Here is a 21,111-nt window from a genome sequence, read left to right as displayed (position 1 = left end):
CATTTATATCAGGACTGGGTCTCTTGATTTATGCTTGAGTAAGTTTTGGGCTGTATGCCAACGGCTAAAGAGGAAATCCTGAGGTATCTCACACCTCCTGGCCTCTCAACCACTTGCTAGGACAAAGATTTGCCTCTGTGGTTAGTAGCATTGTTCTTATCTGTTGAGCAAAGATGGACTTACCCTGGTGACTGATATGGGGGTTCCCCTGTAGATGAACAGCTGGGCTAATGCGGGATCCTATTGCTGTAGTATTCTCTTAACAATCTATGCTCCTCAGAGACCTCAGAGTCCTTCCTCTCGTGGGTGATGAGCGCTGGAAGTACTAGGAAGACATAGTTTATCCCAAAAGCTTAGACTTCAGAGCTGGGTCCCATTGAGACAAGTTCTTTCAGAATGCCAAAATGAGAAAAAAATGCCTTTTAATATTCCTATGGCCCATTGACTTGTGTGTCTATTCAGAAATAGAATTTCTACAAATGTAGAAAAATAACCAATGGTTCCCAGGCATGTAGGTGCCTTTTTGTCACATAGGTCAGGTGCTATTTTTTTCCAAGCCCTTCTGGATAATGGTGTAGGTACAAGGGGTTCTTTGACTTGTGTTTTTCTGGTTATCCCAGGATTCTACCTTGTTTTTAAGCACCTGCCCTACTCAGGGCCTCTACACCAGCATTTGGACCATCTCCTAGCATTTTGTGAAGTCCCTTAGGTACCCTTTCTAATACAACATCCTGCAAAGACTGAAGGACTAGAGTACATGTGCCATAGATAATCAGACCATCAGCTTTGACGAGTTCTCATCTTATTCCATAGGAGTCACATGCTGGGTGAGGATGCCCTGCCAAGTAACTGGTCTGACGGGTCATCCATATAAAATTGGATACAGTTTATAGTTGTTTATCAGTGCTAGTAGTTCTAAATTTCAGTGGTGAGCCTGACAAAAGGGCACCTACATGAGCTTCTATATCATACCAAGCCTCTGGAAAACCTGGGTGATCCATGGCACTCTTAAATATGGTGCCAGCCACAACAAGGGGCTTTGTTGGGGCAGTATTCCGAATAAACCTAAATCTTAAAAAATGTAGGTACCATCTTAGGAGGTATGACTAAGTTTTTACTGTTTTTAATAGCATGAGTGGCTTGCAGTCTGTTATAAGTTTCATATATATAAGACCCTGCAAATATCTTGTGGCCCTCTTTGCGTGCACATACACACAACAAACAATCTCTCTAGTTGGGCATACTTGATCTCAGCATCTGAAAGTCATCTGGAATAATATGCTACAGGCTTCCAGTCATCTTGGTGTAACTGAGACCTTTGTTGTTTGTGTCTTCTGAAACTGCCGTAGACTTGAAATGCTCATAAAATGGCAGCACTAGAGATGAGATCAACAGAGTTTAGTTACTTCAGCGCATTCCTGTGCTTTATCCACACAGAGTCTGTTTAACGTAGTTCAGAAAGAGAATGGTTTTTAGATGACAGGTTCGCTACTTTTAGCTCCAAATTGTTGCACCCGCGAAGTTGGAGACGATGCCGTCCATGGTGGAAAGAATATGACTTTCTCTCCTTACTGCTTCACCAAGCCTCATGAGGTCTTCACAGATATGGAAATCCCCATTTTTCTCGTAACAGGCACCATTAGGGCACATGCCTCTGTCGATTCAGAATTGCACTGTCATACCGTTCTTTTTCATCCTACCTCTTTCTTCCTTCACTCTGGGAAGCAGCAGGATTGTTGTCCTCTCTGCATGCTGGACAAATTAGCTACAGTCCTGTTTTTCAATAGAATCCACACAAGTTCTCCTTTAAGGCCTTTTTTTTTTTTTGCCATACCCCATGCCAGCTTCTGTGAGTTTTAGGAGGCCCAATTCAGTGGCTGTTTTTCAGTCTAAGGGGTTACTTAAGGTTATCCTATTAACACTAAAGGCACCAAATGCATACTTCCTGCCCTTGTAGCAAATAGGGGCTTCGAACTGACCCTGCGAATTTGTCTGTCTCCATAGGATATTGAACCCTATGATCCAAAGCTAGTTAAGTTAAAAAAAGAGGTTGTTCACCCAAAACCCACCTGGCAGTAAAGTTGCAAGGCCAGAGTCACCTTTGTGTTTCATAGTTTACAATCTTTTACAACCCTGGGATGCTCCAGCTTCGGGCTCTCTCCTTCAAAGTCTCCATACAAACTGCAGCCATCTCTCCTCGGAATCTATTTTAAGTTTAACAGAAGCACTGCAGATCTTGAAATTGTTGGACCAGTGGAGCGACGCGGATTTATAGGAGCGGAGAAATTGGCTCTAAGTCCATTCGTGAGTCCTTTCTTTGGACCCATTCCCCAGGATACAGGCATCACTCACCCTTGCTTAGGCCATTTTTAAAATGGTCCTTCCCTTTTCCTCACAGGAATTTTTTTCTTTGCTACTTCTCGTCAGCCTTATAATTTTGGCTTGTTATTTAAATCCAGGGAGCGTAAACTAGATTGGGTAGAATAAGAATAACAAAAAGCATTCAAGCCTTCAGCATAAACTCAAATTGAGCCTACCTGCATTTTTTTTTTTTTGAGCCTGATGAATGTGGACAAACTTTTTCTATAAACAAAAACAGGGCCCAATTCTTTGTTGCCTTGAGTCTAGTGGACCGGATCCTCAATGACTTGAAAGCAGGAACCCTGAGGATTTGACCCACAAGATACAAAACCACTCATATAGTTTACATTTTTGTACCTGATTCTGGATGGGACCAGTGGTAGAAATGTGCAAATTCCATTTAAAAAACTCTTCTTGTGGTATTTACGACCCAGCTGGAAGTCGTAAATATGAAAATCTTGGGTCCAATTATGCTCAAGTCCTTTCAATAAAAAGAGCACCAAATTCCTTGCGAGGAAGCCAGTTCTCACGAAGTTTCCAGCTAATTTAGCAGTCTCCGTTTTGCTTGGATATACTTTGGAGAAGCTTTGCCCAAACTTTGGCTGCTTCTCCAAACTCAGCAGAACCTTTAGTCCTTTGAGGTTTGCCTATCATAATAGACTGATCTTGTGAGATGATTAGCACCGTCAGTTCCCATTGATGGTAGCCAGAGGTCAGGGTGCTTGTCACCTTGCAGGACTGGGCCCTGCAAGAATGAATACATTAGAAAGCTATCAGGTTATTAACATCAAGGAAAAAATCACAGAAGACCAGTTCCTCAGCTGCTGTATTTCGGCCCACTTCCACTGAAGATAATGGTCAAGATTATCTGCTATGTTCACTTTAGGCTGGGAAGTGGGGGAGCTGTCTGGATAAGGATTATGGCCCTTGGATTCTGTGTCCTGGCCCCCAAACAGTTTAGAGCTGTCTTGGGGTTGCTCTAAACTGCGTTAGATAGCAATGGCTTCTTAGGATCCATTTGACAGCTGTAGGGAGGGAGGCACAGGAATCTGATCTGTCAGCTCTGTGCCTGCTCAGGACTCCATGCCAGGTATACTCCCAGCTGGAGAGCTCTGGGAAGACTGGAAAGGGAGCAGAGCAGACCAGAGAATCTGGCCCCATGGAATTTTGCCAGTTTACACCAGCTGAGGAACTGGCTTCCGCACTGCACAATGGCATCTATTTTCAAGACGAACCTGGCATTTTATTCCTTACTGAAGAACTTGTTCAGAGGGTGAGCACGGGTGGGGTTGGGAAGATGGACCAAAGGGCAGACCGAGAGCAGTTGGGATAAACTATAGAATTCTTTTTGGGGGGCTGGTATCATACTTTGGGGGAAATTGAAGTGTGGAAGTAGAGAGCCTGTTCCTCAACTGATGTCAAGCAGTGTAGCTTCAGAGGATTCATAGGCACTATGCCAGCTTACATCAGCTGAGAATATGACCTATACTGTCCTGATTTTACAAAATGAAAGTCAGGTTTATTTTTTCTCTGCACCTGACAGTAAATCTGGAAAAGGTCTATAACTTGGAGAGGTTTGCCTGGTTATGCTGTGGCAGGGAGAAGAATGTCCTGACTAAATGGAAAAATCAACAACCTAGGGTTGTAACTCAAGCAAATTCCTAGTACAATGAAAAAACGCAAAGTTCAACTATTTTTTAAAAGGAAAATAAACAGTAAAACCCAGGGCTGGTGTTTCCCAGTGCCAGCAGAGCATGGCTGGGGCTGTGTTACAGTTTAATGCTGAAAAATTTGTTAGCAGAACAATGCTTCATTTTACAAGACATTTTTCAGCCCTAGTGTTCTTATTATTCAGTAGTGGCTCTTGGGACCAGAATTTTGAAATATTCAGGAGGGTTAGACAGGATGTTACTCTAAAGCCACCTCCTGATGAAGGCCCAGATTCAGCAAAGCACAAAAGCATGTGCTTAATTTTAAGCTTGTGCTTAAATCTCATTGACTTCAAAAGGACTTAAATTTATCTGCTTTGCTGAATTAGGGCTATCATGTCCATGATTCCCTGACACTATGTAAGCTTTATTCTAGTACTAATTTAGTACTAATCTAGTACTTGTAAGGTAACTCCCTTTTCTTCATGTGTCAGTATATTTATGCCTGCATCTGTAATTTTCACTCCATGCATCTGAAGAAGTGGGGTTTTTTTACCCACAAAAGGTTATGCCCAAATAAATCTGTTAGTCTTTAAGGTGCCACCGGACTCCTCGTTGTTTTTCTAGTACTAATGAGATCCATCAGATCAATGGTAATGAGAATAATGCATGTTTATACCCAAGGAATAATTGTTTAACTGATTTTAAAATGTCACCAAATTTCACCCAAAAATTGTGCTGTTCTCTTCTTCTACTCTCAGATTTAAGTGCAGCTGAGAGTGTAGAATATCCACTGATTGTCAGTGTAAGCTATCTAGATCTGTATCTATAACTAGAGATTCAGATTTCTGATGTTTGCTTACAATGTGGATTTCAGTGTTGTAAGATGGGATCACAATCCTCCAGAAATGAATTTGGCCCCAAGTATATGAATTTGGATATACAGGCAATTGTATGCAAAGTTAAGCACCCCAATTTTCAAAGCGGTAAGCTATGGGCAGGCCTGTAAAAGTGTGTTTCAGTGGTTGCACCAACGAGATCCTACATTTGTATGTTTTCCACATGTCCCCATTTTTCTCTGTGGGCTGGGAACTGCAGCAAAAGAACATCTGCCACAATGCAGCATGGCCAGGGACTCCCATGATGCACTGCGGTGGCCCAGCAAGAGGGGAGCCCATGGTGCATCATGGGAGATGTAGTCTGACAGCACATGCAAATGATAGGATTTGCAGGCACCCAGGGTGCACAGGGATTTTTGCAGGCCCATTATGTGTAGACTTGTATTGGCAGGAGCGCGCACGCTTGCAGAGAGGATAGTTGTACATACATTTTGAAGGTAATATGTGTGCATACATATTTTGGTTGGTACTTGCATCTTCGCATGTTCACTCTTCACTACAACTGGTCTGATAATGTCCATTTCTGCCCCTTCCCTTCCCCCCATCCCCATGAAAATTTTGACTTTTTGGCAAAAAAAAAATCCAACCCCCAAATTTTTAGGCCAAAAACTGAACACTTTTATTTGAAAAAATGCTGCTGTGGTTCCTCCTGGGAGTTGCAGTTTGAGGGCCTCATGCCCTGATTTCTCCTCTATGGAATTGGATATCAGGCCAGCTTAAACTCCCATGATGCACCACGGTCTTCCCCTCCTGCTGTGCCACTGCAGTGGATCAAGGGAGTCTCTGGCCACCCTATATCATGGGAAATGTAGTCTTGCTGTGTAACCCAGGCCATAGAAGAAAATAGGATCCTGAGGAACACAAAATACACCTCCTGTGAGGCACTGTGGGGACAATTCCAAGTAGAATTTTTTCAATTTTGAGCCAAAAACTGCAAACTTTTCTACTCTGAGGTGTTTCATTTTTCAATGAGAATTCAATTTTTGTGTGTGAAAAACAGAAACTTTTCACAAACAAACCTTTGACAGAAAACTGGGTTTTTAATAAACTATTTAGATGGAAAGTTTTTGACCAGCCCTCATGTTTGCATCCTTCTCTGAAAACTCAGCTTCAGAAGTCCACTTTTCTAGAAATTTTCTAGACTTTATTTAAAGCATGGTGGGTTCTCCATCACTTGAAGTCTTTAATTCAAACAAACTGATTAGGGGACTGGAACACGTGACTTATGAGGAGAGGCTGAGGGAAGTGGGATTGTTTAGTCTGCGGAAGAGAAGAATGAGGGGGGATTTGATAGCTGCTTTCAACTACCTGAAAGGGGGTTCCAAAGAGGATGGATCTAGACTGTTCTCAGTGGTAGCTGATGACAGAACAAGGAGTAATCGTCTCAGTTGCAGTGGGGGAGGTTTAGGTTGGATATTAGGAAAAACTTTTTCACTAGGAGGGTGGTGAAACACTGGAATGCGTTACCTAGGGAGGTGGTGGAATCTTCTTCCTTAGAAGTTTTTAAGGTCAGGCTTGCCAAAGCCCTGGCTGGGATGATTTAGTTGGGGATTGATCCTGCTTTGAGCAGGGGGTTGGACTAGATGACCTCCTGAGGTCCCTTCCAACCCTGATAGTCTATGATTCTGTGAATTCAAGAATGGATGTCTTTCCCAAAGAGATGCTATAGCTCAACTATAGCTCACACAGACATTATGGGCTTGATGCAACAATTACTAAGTGAGGTTCTATAACCTGCATTACGCAGGTAGTCATGCTAGCACACAGTCTACATCATCAGAGAGGTCCCATCTGGTATTAAAAATCCTCTCTGAAGGGTGAAATCCTCTCTGATAGAAAGCAATGGGAATTTTGCCACTGGTTTCAGTGGAGCCAGGATTTCAATCTATGACTTAATACATATTTATTTCTTTAGTATTCCTCCTGAGATTTGCATCTCAGCTGTTTCTCTTATTCCTCTTGCTGCAATTAATTCAACCACTGATGCTGCAGAAACCAAAGACAGCTTTTGCTTTTGTCACACTTGATTTAGGGGTGTAATTGGATGTTTCCGATCAGGCAACAGTAATATAATCGAGGGAGGGTTTATGGTAAGCTCCATATTTATAGCTGAAGTATATCATTATGTATTATTTGGATTACAATAGCACCCAGAGGCTCCAGCTATGATCAGAAGTCCATTGTGCTAGGCACTGTATATACACATAGCAAGAGAGCGGGTCTCTGAATCAAAGGGCTTGCAGTCTAAACAGAGAAGGCGGAGAAAAGGTGGGAAGGGAAACAGAGGCACAGATGTCTCATGACTTACCAAGGGTCACACAAGGGATCAGGGGCAGAGCCAAGTGATACAAGCCAGGTCTCCCAGTCCTAGGCTAATAAACTATCCATTGGACCATACTGTCTCTCATCACATACCTACACATAAACTCGGACTCTAACAATGAAAATTTTAAATTGCTACTGTCCATTTCCCATGCTCATTTCTAAAGGATTTCGCTGAGACTAAGGTTAAGGTGAACTGTAAGCATTTCATGTGGAAAACCTAACATAGCAAAGAATTTTGTTACATGTTGCTAAATTCTGTCCTGGCTGTTCTCTGGTTATCTTGTAGTCTGTTTTCCTTTCTAGAATACGAAGTAGGGATCTGGGAGGTCTGGAAATCTGGAGCCAAATGCTATTCCTGGTTTTACCAATGTAAATCTGGGTCATCTCCATGGAATAGCTCCAGCTTTACAGCTGTGCATCTTGAGAGCAGAATTTGACCCAGCTGTGTGTAACCGTGGGCAAGTCACCTTGCTGTGCCTCAGTTTCTCCTCTGAAAAAATGGGGATAATGATGATACTGACCCATTCTTGCAAAACACTTTAAGATCCTAGGATGGGAGGCTCAACACAGGGCAACGTGTTCTTATTTATAACTAAGCATTTTATTTCTCAGCAGATGAGGAATGTTCCACCACTGAGCATCCGTACAAGAAACCCTACATGGAAACCTCACCGGCAGATGAGGATCCCTTCTACAGGTCCAGTTACTCCCAGCAGCAAGGACTGAATACCTCATACAGGACTGAATCTGCCCAGCGCCAAGCTTGTATGTATGCCAGCTCTGCTCCCACCACGGACCCCGTGCCCAGCCTGGAAGACATTAGCTGTAATACGTGGCCTACCGTGCCGTCTTACAGCAGTTGCACAGTGACTGCAATGCAGCCTATGGACAGATTACCCTACCAGCATTTCTCTGCCCATTTCACCTCTGGTCCTCTTATGCCCCGTCTCACTGGTGTGGCCAATCACACATCACCACAAATAGGGGACACACACAGCATGTTCCAGCACCAAACATCTGTCTCTCACCAGCCCATCATCCGGCAGTGTGGACCTCAAACGGGCATCCAGTCTCCTCCCAGCATACAGCCAGCAGAATTCCTTTATTCCCATGGGGTGCCCAGAACCCTTTCACCTCACCAGTACCACTCTGTTCATGGGGTGGGCATGGTGCCAGAGTGGAGTGAGAACAGCTAACAAGGCAATAAGGGAAATGCAAGAAATCTAGCCATGAAAAATTGAAAACAAACAAGCAAACAAGAATATTTTGCAAGACTCCTTTAACTGAATGTTCACAGTTAGCACTCAAGAGATGGACACTGATCCGATCAGCTGTTTGAAACCACAGATTAAATAGTAATTCATTGTGACTTTTTTCTATTATTTTGTTCCAAAAGAAAATCGACAAAACAGCACACTCCCCCCCCCCGCCATTCCCTTCCCCAGACACACTCGCACAACTTTTGTGTTATTGCTGCACAAAACTTGTGCCCTCATTCCTTCCGTTCTTCTGGTTTTCAAGGGAACACACAACTCCTGCTGCCTTTAACACAATCAGAGTGCTTGGACGAAAACAACTAGGATGTTACTTTTTTTTTTTTATGTTGACATTGTTATATAATAAATAATAATAATATATATATATATTCTTGCAATTATCTCAAAAAGACACTGCCCTTTTTTAAAGAGGCCTAAAAAGGGTGGATTTCAGTGTGTGTTATTTTTTTTTTAAACAAAAACAAATGACACCCCCACAAATCAGAAAAAATAGGTATCTACCTCTGCCATGTGTTGTTTCATGATTGCAATTACTCACTGCATTGTGCTATGTTCCAATATAAATGCGACATGCTTGAAATTTGTCTCCAAAAGAAGCAGTCTAGTAAAATAATTTTCTTGCCAAGCTGGGCTCTGTATTTCTCTCCTTCTTCTTCCTTTCACATCTCTCTTTCCTCCTCTTCAACTGACTGTCTCTTATTTAATCCCTATGTCCTGGGATACCTTAAAATTTGAAAGCCAGGTTGGTCTTCAGGAGAACTCTTAACAGCAACAAGAAAACAAGGCCTTGAGCCAACCAAGGAGTCGCAGACAGCAAAAGAAATTTAGAAAGCCTGCATTCTTAAAGAATGGTGAAAATGTAAATGTGTAAAATCATCTCTTTCTTTTCAGTCTTTATTTTTCTTCCTCTATTAAAGGAAGAAAAGAAAAAAGAAAAAAGAACACTTTCACATATGTTAAATGAGACACTGAACAAAACATGTTTTAAAAGTGCAGCAAACAGTGGGGTGGCAGGGAAGCAGAAAATGTGTATAAATAAAACTTCTATTGCAGGGTTCTTCAGATGTAATATTTTACTGGTACTATTTATTTATAAACAGGAGTTCTAATAAGTAATAACAGGTAATAAAACCAGCAAAGCAGCTGGTTGAGAGTTTTTTATTTTATTGATACTCTAATTCAAGTATGGTTTCTTTTCTTTTTTCTCCCCCAAACTGTTCTCTCTCTATATATATTAATTAAAAGTGACCCTAATTAAGAGAATAGGGTATACGTAATTGTGAAGGGGAATGAGGATGTGGGTGAATGTGTGTGAGTGTTGGTGTGTATGTGGGAGTGTCTATAGAAATGTGAGCACATCTATGTTGCTAAGAAAAAAATATCCCTACCTAACTCGTTGTACCATATTCTTGTGTGCCAATTTATGTCTAATAAATACAAGGTGCTATGGATATAAGGTACCCAGACACCCATTTTCTGTTCTTTCTAGCAAACAACCACAAGCTAAATTATTATTATTTATTTGTATTTCACTATCATCGATAGGCTCTGGAAGAGATTGAGACCCCATTTTGCTGCACATACATATAGTAAAAGACACTTCCTGCCCCAAAGAGCCTACAATCTAAACAGGCACAGGGTGGGACAAAGGAAATGTTATCACCCCCATTTTGCAGATGGGAAACTGAGGCATAGAGAGGCTAAGTAACTTGTACTGGGTCACAGAAGGAGTCTGAGGTTTAGGAATTTAACCCAGAGCTTTCAAGTTCCATTTCTATGTCTTAAGCACAAAACCATGCTTCCTTCCAAAATATAAAAGGAGTTTTAATAACAAGTGATGTTTGGTTTAATATTCTTTTATTTTGCGTCTCCTTCTTCATGTTCTTCCCTCTTCCAATTCAATATCCAACCTATAATCCACCCTTAGCATCACACTGGTGGAGGGCCAGTGGCAGATAGCCGCCCAGAGGCTAGATTCCACCAGCTTTACTCTGCGAATAGTCTACTGAAGTCAGCGGGACTAGTCCTGGAATCAGGTGCTGCTCAACATGAGTAAAGTTTGCAGAATTTGGCCCAGTGAGATTTATTAGGCTGCAGCATGGCTCACTAAAGAAACGGCAGAAGCACCATCTCTTAAATAAGACGCAAACTAGCGCTAGAAAATATATCGTAAGGAACAAACAGGAATCGCCTCCCCCAGTGGAGATGGACTGAGATGACCTGAAAGTTCTTCTCCATTTCTAATTTATATGGGCCTCATTCTGCTCCTGTTATCAGCAGTGGAAAAGCTCCCTCTAACTTCAGTGGAAGCCTGTGACTCCCTGGAAAAGAGCCTGAACTGGATTGCTGTATTCACCTGAAACAGACTCCCAGCAATGCTCCTTCCTAGGCCTCAGTCCTGTAGTTGTGCCTCTCTGAGTCCTTTTTACGCACTTTGGAAAAAATTGACCCATGCACAGAGGGACAAAACAAGACCTACTGATCACTTGAACCTTCTTCTGAGGGCTTGAGTGGGATTTAAAGTTATATGCAAAGGCCTTTGCTGGTCTTCTTCATAGCAGTGAATCCACCCATGGGAATTACTCAATTTTTATACTACTTCATAAAACCTGTGCTAGACCTCCAGAATACTCAGCACCTAGATAGTCCAAGATAAATTACTAATTAAATTGCATCTTAAAGAGCATTAGGGAAAATAAACCCACATTGGTCGATTATTTCTCATGCTTCAGAAGAGAAGTCTTAGGCTTTTGATTTGACTAATTTCCTTCCTTGTTTTGTTTATCCTCGTTTTCCTTAATGGAAAAAAAACTGAAGTCCCTTCCTGGATTCTGGGAAGTTGAGACAGAGTTGATTACAGTGTCTTATATATTATTTATTTGAATTATGGCAACACCCAGAGGCCACAAGCAAAATCAGGGCCTGCTTGTGCGAGGTACTGTACAAACACAGGGAGAGAGAGAGACGGCCTCTGCCCCAAGGAGCTTGCAGGCTAAATGGACAAGACAGCCAATGGTGGGCCAGGAAAGAAGAGCTGGCTTGACTTGCTCAAGGGCGTACAGCTTACTGCTGGCTCTTGGCCCACTGCCCTTCCTTAAGAAAAAGTGGCTAGATTCCCAAAGGGGACAGAGCATTTCAACGTCTAACTCCTTGGCACCCTACTGCCCCTTGGTATTCAGATCCCCGAGTTAGGAGCCTGGGCACTTTTCCTAAGAAAGGGATTCCCAGAAGCTGAGCAGTAAGTTACCTAAGCTAGCCAGGAGCGAAATGCAGAGGAAAGGAGCAAGTGCCCAGATCCTCAAAGCTACATAAGCACCCAAATCCCATTGATCTAGCCCTCAGATGCCTGACTGACAGACCAAAGAAAGTGCCCACCTCCACCAGAATCCTCTTCTTGGAGTTAGGCACCTAAGCCAGCTCAGTCCTTTCTTGCAAAAACTCCACAGAGAGACCCCCCTCCTCATTACAAACATGAACCCAGTGGTTAGAATACCCACTGGGGAGGCAGGAGATCTGTTCGCAAATCCCTGTTCTGCCTGATTTGGAGCAGGGGCTTGAACCCACATCTCCCACACTGCAAGGAAGTGCCCGAACCTCCAGGAGACTGGCTATTTTGCGGGGTGTGTGTATGTGTGTGTGTCTGTGTGTGTTAAATATTCATTAGGCCAGAGAACGTGAGATTGCCTCTGGTGCTTAGGGTGGTGCCATACGGGTGGGGAGGGTATGCTCTGGGAATATGTATGGGATCACACCTTGCAGGTGAGATAGACAAGGAATGCCTCGCTTGAAAATCCCTTCAGGTTTTAGGCATGAGCTCAGGTGCCAAGCAGTGTGGTAGCTGTGGGATGGATCAGGACTTAGGCAGCTTGGTGCATGGCCCTCAGCAGAAATGTAGGCACCTATGGGGATTTAGGCCCCTTCAGGGTTCAGCAGCAGCTGCATGGTGGTTTTGTGAATGCCAGTGGCACCTAAATGCTGAACTAAGATGTCTAAAGAGGCAATTCAGTGACTAAGTTCCTTTGCAAACTGGCCGCAGGCCATAGTTTTCATACTTAATGCCCTCCCGCCTGAGACTAAGGCCATGTCTACACTAGCACTTATGTCAGCAAACCTTTTGTCGCTCAGGGGTGTGAAAAACCCACGTCCTGTAGCGACATAAATTTTGCCAGCATAAGCGCTCATGTGTACAGCACTATGTACTGGGCATCACAGAATGGGGAAGAGATGGCCAGCCCTCTGTGGAGATAGAGGTGGTTAGGGACTATTTAGAAAAGCTGGACGTGCACAAGTCCATGGGGCCGGACGAGTTACATCCGAGAGTGCTGAAGGAATTGGCGGCTGTGATTGCAGAGCCCTTGGCCATTATCTTTGAAAACTCGTGGCGAACGGGGGAAGTCCCGGATGACTGGAAAAAGGCTAATGTAGTGCCAATCTTTAAAAAAGGGAAGAAGGAGGATCCTGGGAACTACAGGCCAGTCAGCCTCACCTCAGTCCCTGGAAAAATCATGGAGCAGGTCCTCAAAGAATCAATCCTGAAGCACTTACATGAGAGGAAAGTGATCAGGAACAGTCAGCATGGATTCACCAAGGGAAGGTCATGCCTGACTAATCTAATCGCCTTTTATGATGAGATTACTGGTTCTGTGGATGAAGGGAAAGCAGTGGATGTATTGTTTCTTGACTTTAGCAAAGCTTTTGACACTGTCTCCCACAGTATTCTTGTCAGCAAGTTAAGGAAGTATGGGCTAGATGAATGCACTATAAGGTGGGTAGAAAGCTGGCTAGATTGTCGGGCTCAACGGGTAGTGATAAATGGCTCCATGTCTAGTTGGCAGCCGGTGTCAAGTGGAGTGCCCCAGGGGTCGGTCCTGGGGCCGGTTTTGTTCAATATCTTCATAAATGATCTGGAGGATGGTGTGGATTGCACTCTCAGCAAATTTGCAGATGATACTAAACTGGGAGGAGTGGTAGATACGCTGGAGGGGAGGGATAGGATACAGAAGGACCTAGACAAATTGGAGGATTGGGCCAAAAGAAATCTGATGAGGTTCAATAAGGATAAGTGCAGGGTCCTGCACTTAGGATGGAAGAATCCAATGCACCGCTACAGACTAGGGACCGAATGGCTAGGCAGCAGTTCTGCGGAAAAGGACCTAGGGGTGACAGTGGACGAGAAGCTGGATATGAGTCAACAGTGTGCCCTTGTTGCCAAGAAGGCCAATGGCATTTTGGGATGTATAAGTAGGGGCATAGCGAGCAGATCGAGGGACGTGATCGTTCCCCTCTATTCGACACTGGTGAGGCCTCATCTGGAGTACTGTGTCCAGTTTTGGGCCCCACACTACAAGAAGGATGTGGATAAATTGGAGAGAGTCCAGCGAAGGGCAACAAAAATGATTAGGGGTCTAGAGCACATGACTTATGAGGAGAGGCTGAGGGAGCTGGGATTGTTTAGTCTGCAGAAGAGAAGAATGAGGGGGGATTTGATAGCTGCTTTCAACTACCTGAAAGGGGGTTCCAAAGAGGATGGCTCTAGACTGTTCTCAATGGTAGCAGATGACAGAACGAGGAGTAATGGTCTCAGGTTGCAATGGGGGAGGTTTAGGTTGGATATTAGGAAAAACTTTTTCACTAAGAGGGTGGTGAAACACTGGAATGCGTTACCTAGGGAGGTGGTAGAATCTCCTTCCTTAGAGGTTTTTAAGGTCAGGCTTGACAAAGCCCTGGCTGGGATGATTTAACTGGGAATTGGTCCTGCTTCGAGCAGGGGGTGGGACTAGATGACCTTCTGGGGTCCCTTCCAACCCTGATATTCTATGATTCTATGATGTCGGTGTGAGACGCTTGCCCGCCGACAGAGCTACCACCGCTCACTGAGCTGGCTTTATGATGCCGATGGGAGTGCTCTCTCCCGTCGGCATAATGGGATCCACGAGTGCTCTTACAGCAGTGCAGCTGTACCAGTTCACCTGTGCTACTGTTCGCCTGTGAGTGTAGACATGGCCTAAGACTGATACGTGGATCTTTAAATATATGGACAGTTTCTCTTATGTTGCCATATTTTGTTACTGATTCCCCTAAATCTCCCTTGATTTATATTCTTGAAGGACTTAAATTACAGCAGGGACATTTTACAGTAAATGTTAGGAAAATCCGCAGAGGAACAATTTAGGCCATTGAATAAAGCAGCCAAAGGAGGATGTGGAAATCATCATCTCCAAGGCTAGATTACAGAGTAGCAGCCGTGTAAATCTGTATCCGCAAAAAGAAAAGGAGGACTTGTGGCACCTTAGAGACTAACAAATTTATTAGAGCGTAAGCTTTTGTGGGCTACAGCTCACTTCATTGGATGCACAGAATGAAACATATAGTAAGAAGATATATATACACATACAGAGAAGGTGGAAGTTGCTATGAAAACTGTAAGAGGCTAATTAATTAAGATGAGCTATTATCAGCAAGAGAAAAAAACTTTTTTAGCAATAATCAAGATGGCCCATTTAGACAGTTGACAAGAAGGTGTGAGGATACTTAACATGGGGACATAGAATCACTTGCCCCATAACCTCAGCCGTGCTGAACACAATGCCATCAACAGCCTCAGGAACAACTCTGACATGATAATCAAAAAGGCTGACAAAGGAGGTGCTGTCGTCATCATGAATAAGTTGGAATATGAACAAGAGGCTGCTAGGCAGCTCTCTAACTCCACATTCTACAGGCCATTATCCTCTGATCCCACTGAGGATTACCAAAAGAAACTACACCATCTGCTCAAGAAATTCCCTGAAAAAGCACAGGAACAGATCTGTGCAGACACATGCCTACAACCCCGACCAGGGGTATTCTATCTGCTACCCAAGATCCATAAACCTGGAAATCCTGGACGCCCCATCATCTCAGGCATTGGCACCCTAACAGCAGGATTGTCTGGCTATGTGGACTCTCTCCTCAGACCCTACGCTACCAGGACTCCCAGCTATCTTCGAGACACCACTGACTTCCTGAGGAAACTACAATCCATCGGTGATCTTCCAGAAAACACCATCCTAGCCACTGTGGATGTAGAAGCCCTCTACACCAACATTCCACACAAAGATGGACTATAAGCCGTCAGGAACAGTATCCCTGATAACGTCACGGCAAACCTGGTGGCTGACCTTTGTGACTTTGTCCTCACCCACAACTATTTCACATTTGGGGACAATATATACCTTCAAGTCAGCAGCACTGCTATGGGTACCCGCATGGCCCCACAGTATGCCAATATTTTTATGGCTGACTTAGAACAACACTTCCTTAGCTCTCATCCCCTAACGCCCCTACTCTACTTGCGCTACATTGATGACATCTTCATCATCTGGACCAATGGAAAAGAAGCCCTTGAGGAATTCCACCATGATTTCAACAATTTCCATCCCACCATCAACCTCAGCCTAGACCAATCCACACAAGCAGTCTATTTCCTGGACACTAAGGTGCTAATAAGCGATGGTCACAAAAACACCACCCTATACCGGAAACCTACTGACTGCTATACTTACCTACATGCCTCCAGCTTCCATCCAGGACACACCACACGATCCATGGTCTACAGCTAAGCTCTAAGATACAACCGCATTTGCTCCAATCCCTCTGACAGAGACAAACACGTACAAGATCTCTATCAAGCATTCTTAAAACTACAATGCCCACCTGCTGAAGTGAAAAAACAGATTGACAGAGCCAGAAGAGTACCCAGAAGTCACCTACTACAGGACAGGCCCAACATAGAAAATAACAGAATGCCACTAGCTGTAACCTTCAGCCCCCAACTAAAACCTCTCCAGCGCATCATCAAAGATCTATAACCTATCCTGAAAAATGATCCCTCACTCTCAGAGACCAGTCCTCGCTTACAGACAGCCCCCCAACCTGAAGCAAAAACTCTCCAGCAATCACACACCACACAACAAAAACACTAACCCAGGAACTTATGCTTGCAACAAAGCCCGATGCCAACTCTGTCCACATATTTATTCAAGTGACACCATCATAGGACCTAATCACATTAGCCACGCCATCAGGGGCTCGTTCACCTGCACATCTACCAATGTGATATATGCCATCGTGTGCCAGCAATGCCCCTTTGCCATGTACATTGGCCTAACCAGACAGTCTCTACGCAAAAGAATAAATGGATACAAATCTGACATCAGGAATCATAACATTCAAAAACTTGTAGGAGAACACTTCAACCTCTCTGGCCACTCAGTAAAAGACTTAACGGTGGCAATGTTGCAACAGAAAAGCTTCAAAAACAGACTCCAATGAGAAACTGCTGAGCTTGAATTAATATGCAAACTAAATATCATTAACTTGGGTTTGAATAGAGACTGGGAGTGGCTGGGTCATTACACATATTGAATCTATTTCCCTAAAGTTAAGTATCCTCACACCTTCTTGTCAACTGTCTAAATGGGCCATCTTGATTATCACTACAAAAGTTTTTTTCTCCTGCTGATAATAGCTCATCTTAATTAATTAGCCTCTTACAGTTTGTATGGCAACTTCCACCTTCTCTGTATGTATTGTGACAGGGTCGGGCCAGATGGCTACAGGAGAGTAATAGAAGGCAGATATATTAGCCCCAGGTTAAGTAGGTCCCTTTTCCCTGGGTAAGGTAACTGGGAAGGTTCCAGAACAATCAGGAACCTTCTGGAGACAATTAAGACAGACAGGCTGATTAGAACACCTGCAGCCAGTCAAGAAGCTGTTAGAATCAATTAAGGCAGGCTAATCAGGGCACCTGGGTTTAAAAAGGAGCTCACTTCAGTTTGTGGGAGCAAGAGGTGCTAGGAGCTGACAGTGAGAATGCGGACTGTTGGAGGACTGAGGAGTACAAGCATTATCAGACACCAGGAGGAAGGTCCTATGGTAGAGGAGGAATTTTGTTACAGTATATGTATGTCTTCTTACTATACGTTCCATTCTATGTAGCCGATGAAGTGGGCTGTAGCCCACGAAAGCTTATGCGCTAATAAATTTGTTAGTCTCTAAGATGCCACAAGTACTCCTGTTCTTTTTAAGGCTAGATTAGATATTCTGCAACTGGGGATACTTGGGCATAATGAAACTCATCCTGCTTTGGGGCAGGGGACGGACTAGATGCCCCAGCAGATGGCCATTCCATGATTCACTAAATGGGGGTTAGAGTCTCTAAGAAGACATCAGACGGGCCAACGCTGGTTTTATACAGAGTGAGGTGAGGATGGGGGAAATGAATGGCATAAATAAAACTAGACAAAAGTGGAAGTTAAGTAGTGACCTAGATGGTGCAGAGTGCTCACCCCTGAGTCTTGCAAACTTGGACTCAGTCTTCCAAGCTGGCTCAGGCCGCAATGGAATGAATTTGATGGTCTCAAGCCCATCCCCAGCACACACCATATTGGCTTTTGGAAAATGATTAAAGTTGGAACTTGCAAAGGGTCCTAAGGGCATTAAATGCCCAGTTCCCCCTGAAATACACTGGGAGTTTGGTTTCACTCCTTCGAAACAATAAACAATAAATTATAATCTAATCCATAGTTTTCAAAGGCCTCTCGGTTTTAGGTAGCAAAGGCGAGAACAGAGCCAAGCCTGGTCCATCCCCTCGAAGGAGGGTATCATCCCAATTTACAGATGAAGAACCTGAGGCACAGAGAAGTTCCATGGCTCAATCAAGGTCACAGTAAGTCAGCATCACAACCAGGCATAAAACTCAGGACTCTGGACTCCAAGTCCTGCACCTTCACCACAACACTGTCCCCTTTGCTGGCATTTTTGGAGTGAGCGATCTGCACAAGTGAACAGCTGGGAAATAAACCTGGTGCATTACCACTGGGTATAAACCAGTGCTTTCTATGTTAATCTTGATCAATACATGCATTCTGCTCTACCCCTGTAACTGGAAAAATGTGTCTTTAAACATTGCCCAAGCTGTGGTTGTGAGCTTTCTGTTTTTTCAGCTGCCTTCCTGGGCTAAAATATTCCCTGTGTATCACACAATTTCTGCCTGAAGGGGATGAGGAGGCACAGAGGGGGCAAACACAAGGCTCTTTGTTTGCTTATACCAGCCTCCTTTCTAACGTCAAATGCCAATAGCTACAGCTCCATAGTTGTGGTGCAGGTCTCCATTCCCTGGGCTATCTGCTGGAGGTGGCAGCTCTAAGAACATGAGTGACTTTCTTTATTTCATTCCTGTAATGAACACAAAAGCAAGACAACTTACACTTGTCTTTGATGGAATGCAAAACACTGGAGTTCTCTCTTACAGAGTTGCTGACTCTCACTATTTCATCACAAGTCTCAGGATACTTGGCATTTTACTTAAAGACCCAGCTCCCGGAAGCCTGTGATAAGGTGAGAATCTCAGCTGCTCTTCTTCTCTAAAGAAAGTATGTTTCTAGCCTTCATGACTGTGGAGTAAAGCCTGAAAATGCAACTTGAGTGCTGAAAAGTCAGAAGTCAAATAAAGAGAACCCCCATAAATTATTGTTAAAAAAAATCTTGTGATTTTGAAACCAATCTCATGTTTTGTTTTGGAGGGCTTTTTGGTGGGAGGTGAGAGGGTGACTGACTCCTGAGTTTTAAATGTTTGGGTTTGGAAATATTGATTCTATCTACAGACGATCCTGGGTCACGGAGTTTGTTTCTGGACTTTCCCAAAGTTCAGGGATGCTGGGATCTGTTAGAGACCTATGGCCCAGTCATGAAATTGAAATCTGAACTTAGGTCCAAATTTGAACTTCCATAAACTCTGGGATTGTTTGGATTTTGTTTTGCAATCTGACCCTTTAGAAAGATGGGTTCAGAGCTAGATCTGAACATCCCTAAATTTAGAGGGGGGACTTGAACACCATGTTCTGGATCGAGCCAACTTCTGAGTTTGGCTCCATATCAGCAAGGTACTTAACAATATGGTTAGGGCCCACCAAATTTACGGCCATGAAAAACGTGTCATGGACCATGAAATCTGGTCTCCCCTCATGAAATCTTATCTTTTGTGTGCTTTTATCCTATAATATACAGATTTCAAGGGGGAGACCAGCATTTCTCAAATTGGGGATCCTTACCCAAAAGGGAGTTGCAGGGGGGCTGCAAGGTTATTTTAGGGGGGTTGCAGTATTGCCACCCTTACTTCTGCACCACCTTCAGAGCTGGGCAGTTGGAGAGTGGCAGCTGTTGGCCAGGCGCCCAGCTCTGAAGGCAGTGCCCCGCCAGCAGCAGTGAAGAAGTAAGTGTGGCAATACCGCAACCCCACCTAAAATAATCTTGCGACCCCCACCCCCACCCCACAGCTCCTTTTTGGGTCAAGATCCCTACAATTACAACACCATGACATTTCAGATTTAAATAGCTGAAATCAAGAAATTTATGATTTTTAAAATCCTGTCACCGTGAAATTGACCAAAATAGACCATGAATTTGGTAGGCCCCTAAACATGGTGAACTTTAACTTAAATGGGACTACTTAGGTGCTTAAGCAGCTTTCGGCAATGGAGCCTTTATCATTCCAGATCATAACATAATAATAGTTAACATTTACCATACACAGCTTTCATTTTCCAAGGTGCTCATTAATTGGGGGTCTCAGTTTGTGTGGTGCCCAACTTCAGACACCTTAAGGCTAATTTCCATGGGTGCTAAATGCCTGATCCTCTCAATAATTTCCACTGGAATCAAAGACTTAAAGCATTAGCTACAACATCCCTTGTGGAATATATGGACATTCTGATTCTTATTTTACAAATGGGGAAACTGATGCAGAGAAGTGGAATGACTTATCCAGAGCCAGAGTGGCTGAAGAGAAGAACCAGGATTGGAACTCAGGACCACCACATACTTAGCCTTAGCGCACACACCCTCTCATGCACAGCATTTACCTAGAGTTGAGTGAAGCCAATTGTTTTTGGTTCACTGAGGTTAATCTGAACATGTCCTTCAGTTCTGAGCCCCCTCTTTTCACACTCACTGAGAACTGCTTCAAGTTTCAGACTTGAGTAACCCCAAATAACTCAGTCAAAAACATTTGAGTTCCTTTTGGCTTTGAAGGGAGATTGTGAATGAAGTTGGCTCAAAAATAAACCAAAGTTCCCTCAAAAAGCTCATGAATGCCAGCAACCTCCTGAAAAATGGATGTGCATTGAATTTGTAAGGAAATTAGAAACCAGGTGAATGCCATGTGTCCTGGGGTTTTGTTTTGAACATATCACTAAATTCTGCTCTCTGTGATGATAGCTAGATAGCAAAAACTCTTTGTTACAGCTTTGGTGTGTAGGTAAATTTATTCCAGAAACATGTATTCCTTAATCTAGCAAGAAAAGCTCCTTTTCTTTTCATAGAAAACACTGATATAAAGTGGCATTCACCATATACACTGAAGTGACAGGTTTAGTTTCGACTAGCCCCGCTCCAGTTATACACAGATTAGTTGTGTCAGGGTTTCATTTGGCCCAGAACTCTCAGCCCAGGTGCTAAAGGAATTGGCCGGGTTTCTTGATTTTTAGAACTCATGTGAGACAAATATATATTGTAAATGCTTTTAATTGCTGCTGTATGGTGCATTTCCTTATCTGTAGT

The 21,111-nt window shown here is 43.6% G+C and overlaps 1 protein-coding gene across 5 annotated transcripts in view; it reads left to right on the top strand.

The window, feature by feature from the left end:
• Positions 1-9,003, top strand: part of TBX5 (T-box transcription factor 5) — a 49,336-nt gene extending 40,333 nt beyond the window's left edge. For all 5 annotated transcript variants that reach the window (XM_074972781.1, XM_074972780.1, XM_074972782.1 and 2 more), the window contains one exon: positions 7,850-9,003. In XM_074972781.1, the coding sequence (XP_074828882.1) occupies positions 7,850-8,430 (581 nt within the window). In that variant the 3' untranslated portion in view covers positions 8,431-9,003. The remainder of the gene's footprint in view (positions 1-7,849) is intronic.
• Positions 9,004-21,111: the final 12,108 nt, after the last annotated feature.

Source organism: Natator depressus, chromosome 15 (genome assembly GCF_965152275.1).
Source record: "Natator depressus isolate rNatDep1 chromosome 15, rNatDep2.hap1, whole genome shotgun sequence".
NCBI classification, from domain to species: domain Eukaryota; kingdom Metazoa; phylum Chordata; order Testudines; family Cheloniidae; genus Natator; species Natator depressus.
Note: the sequence above shows the minus strand (reverse complement) of the source record. Positions and strands in the feature narration are given on the sequence as shown.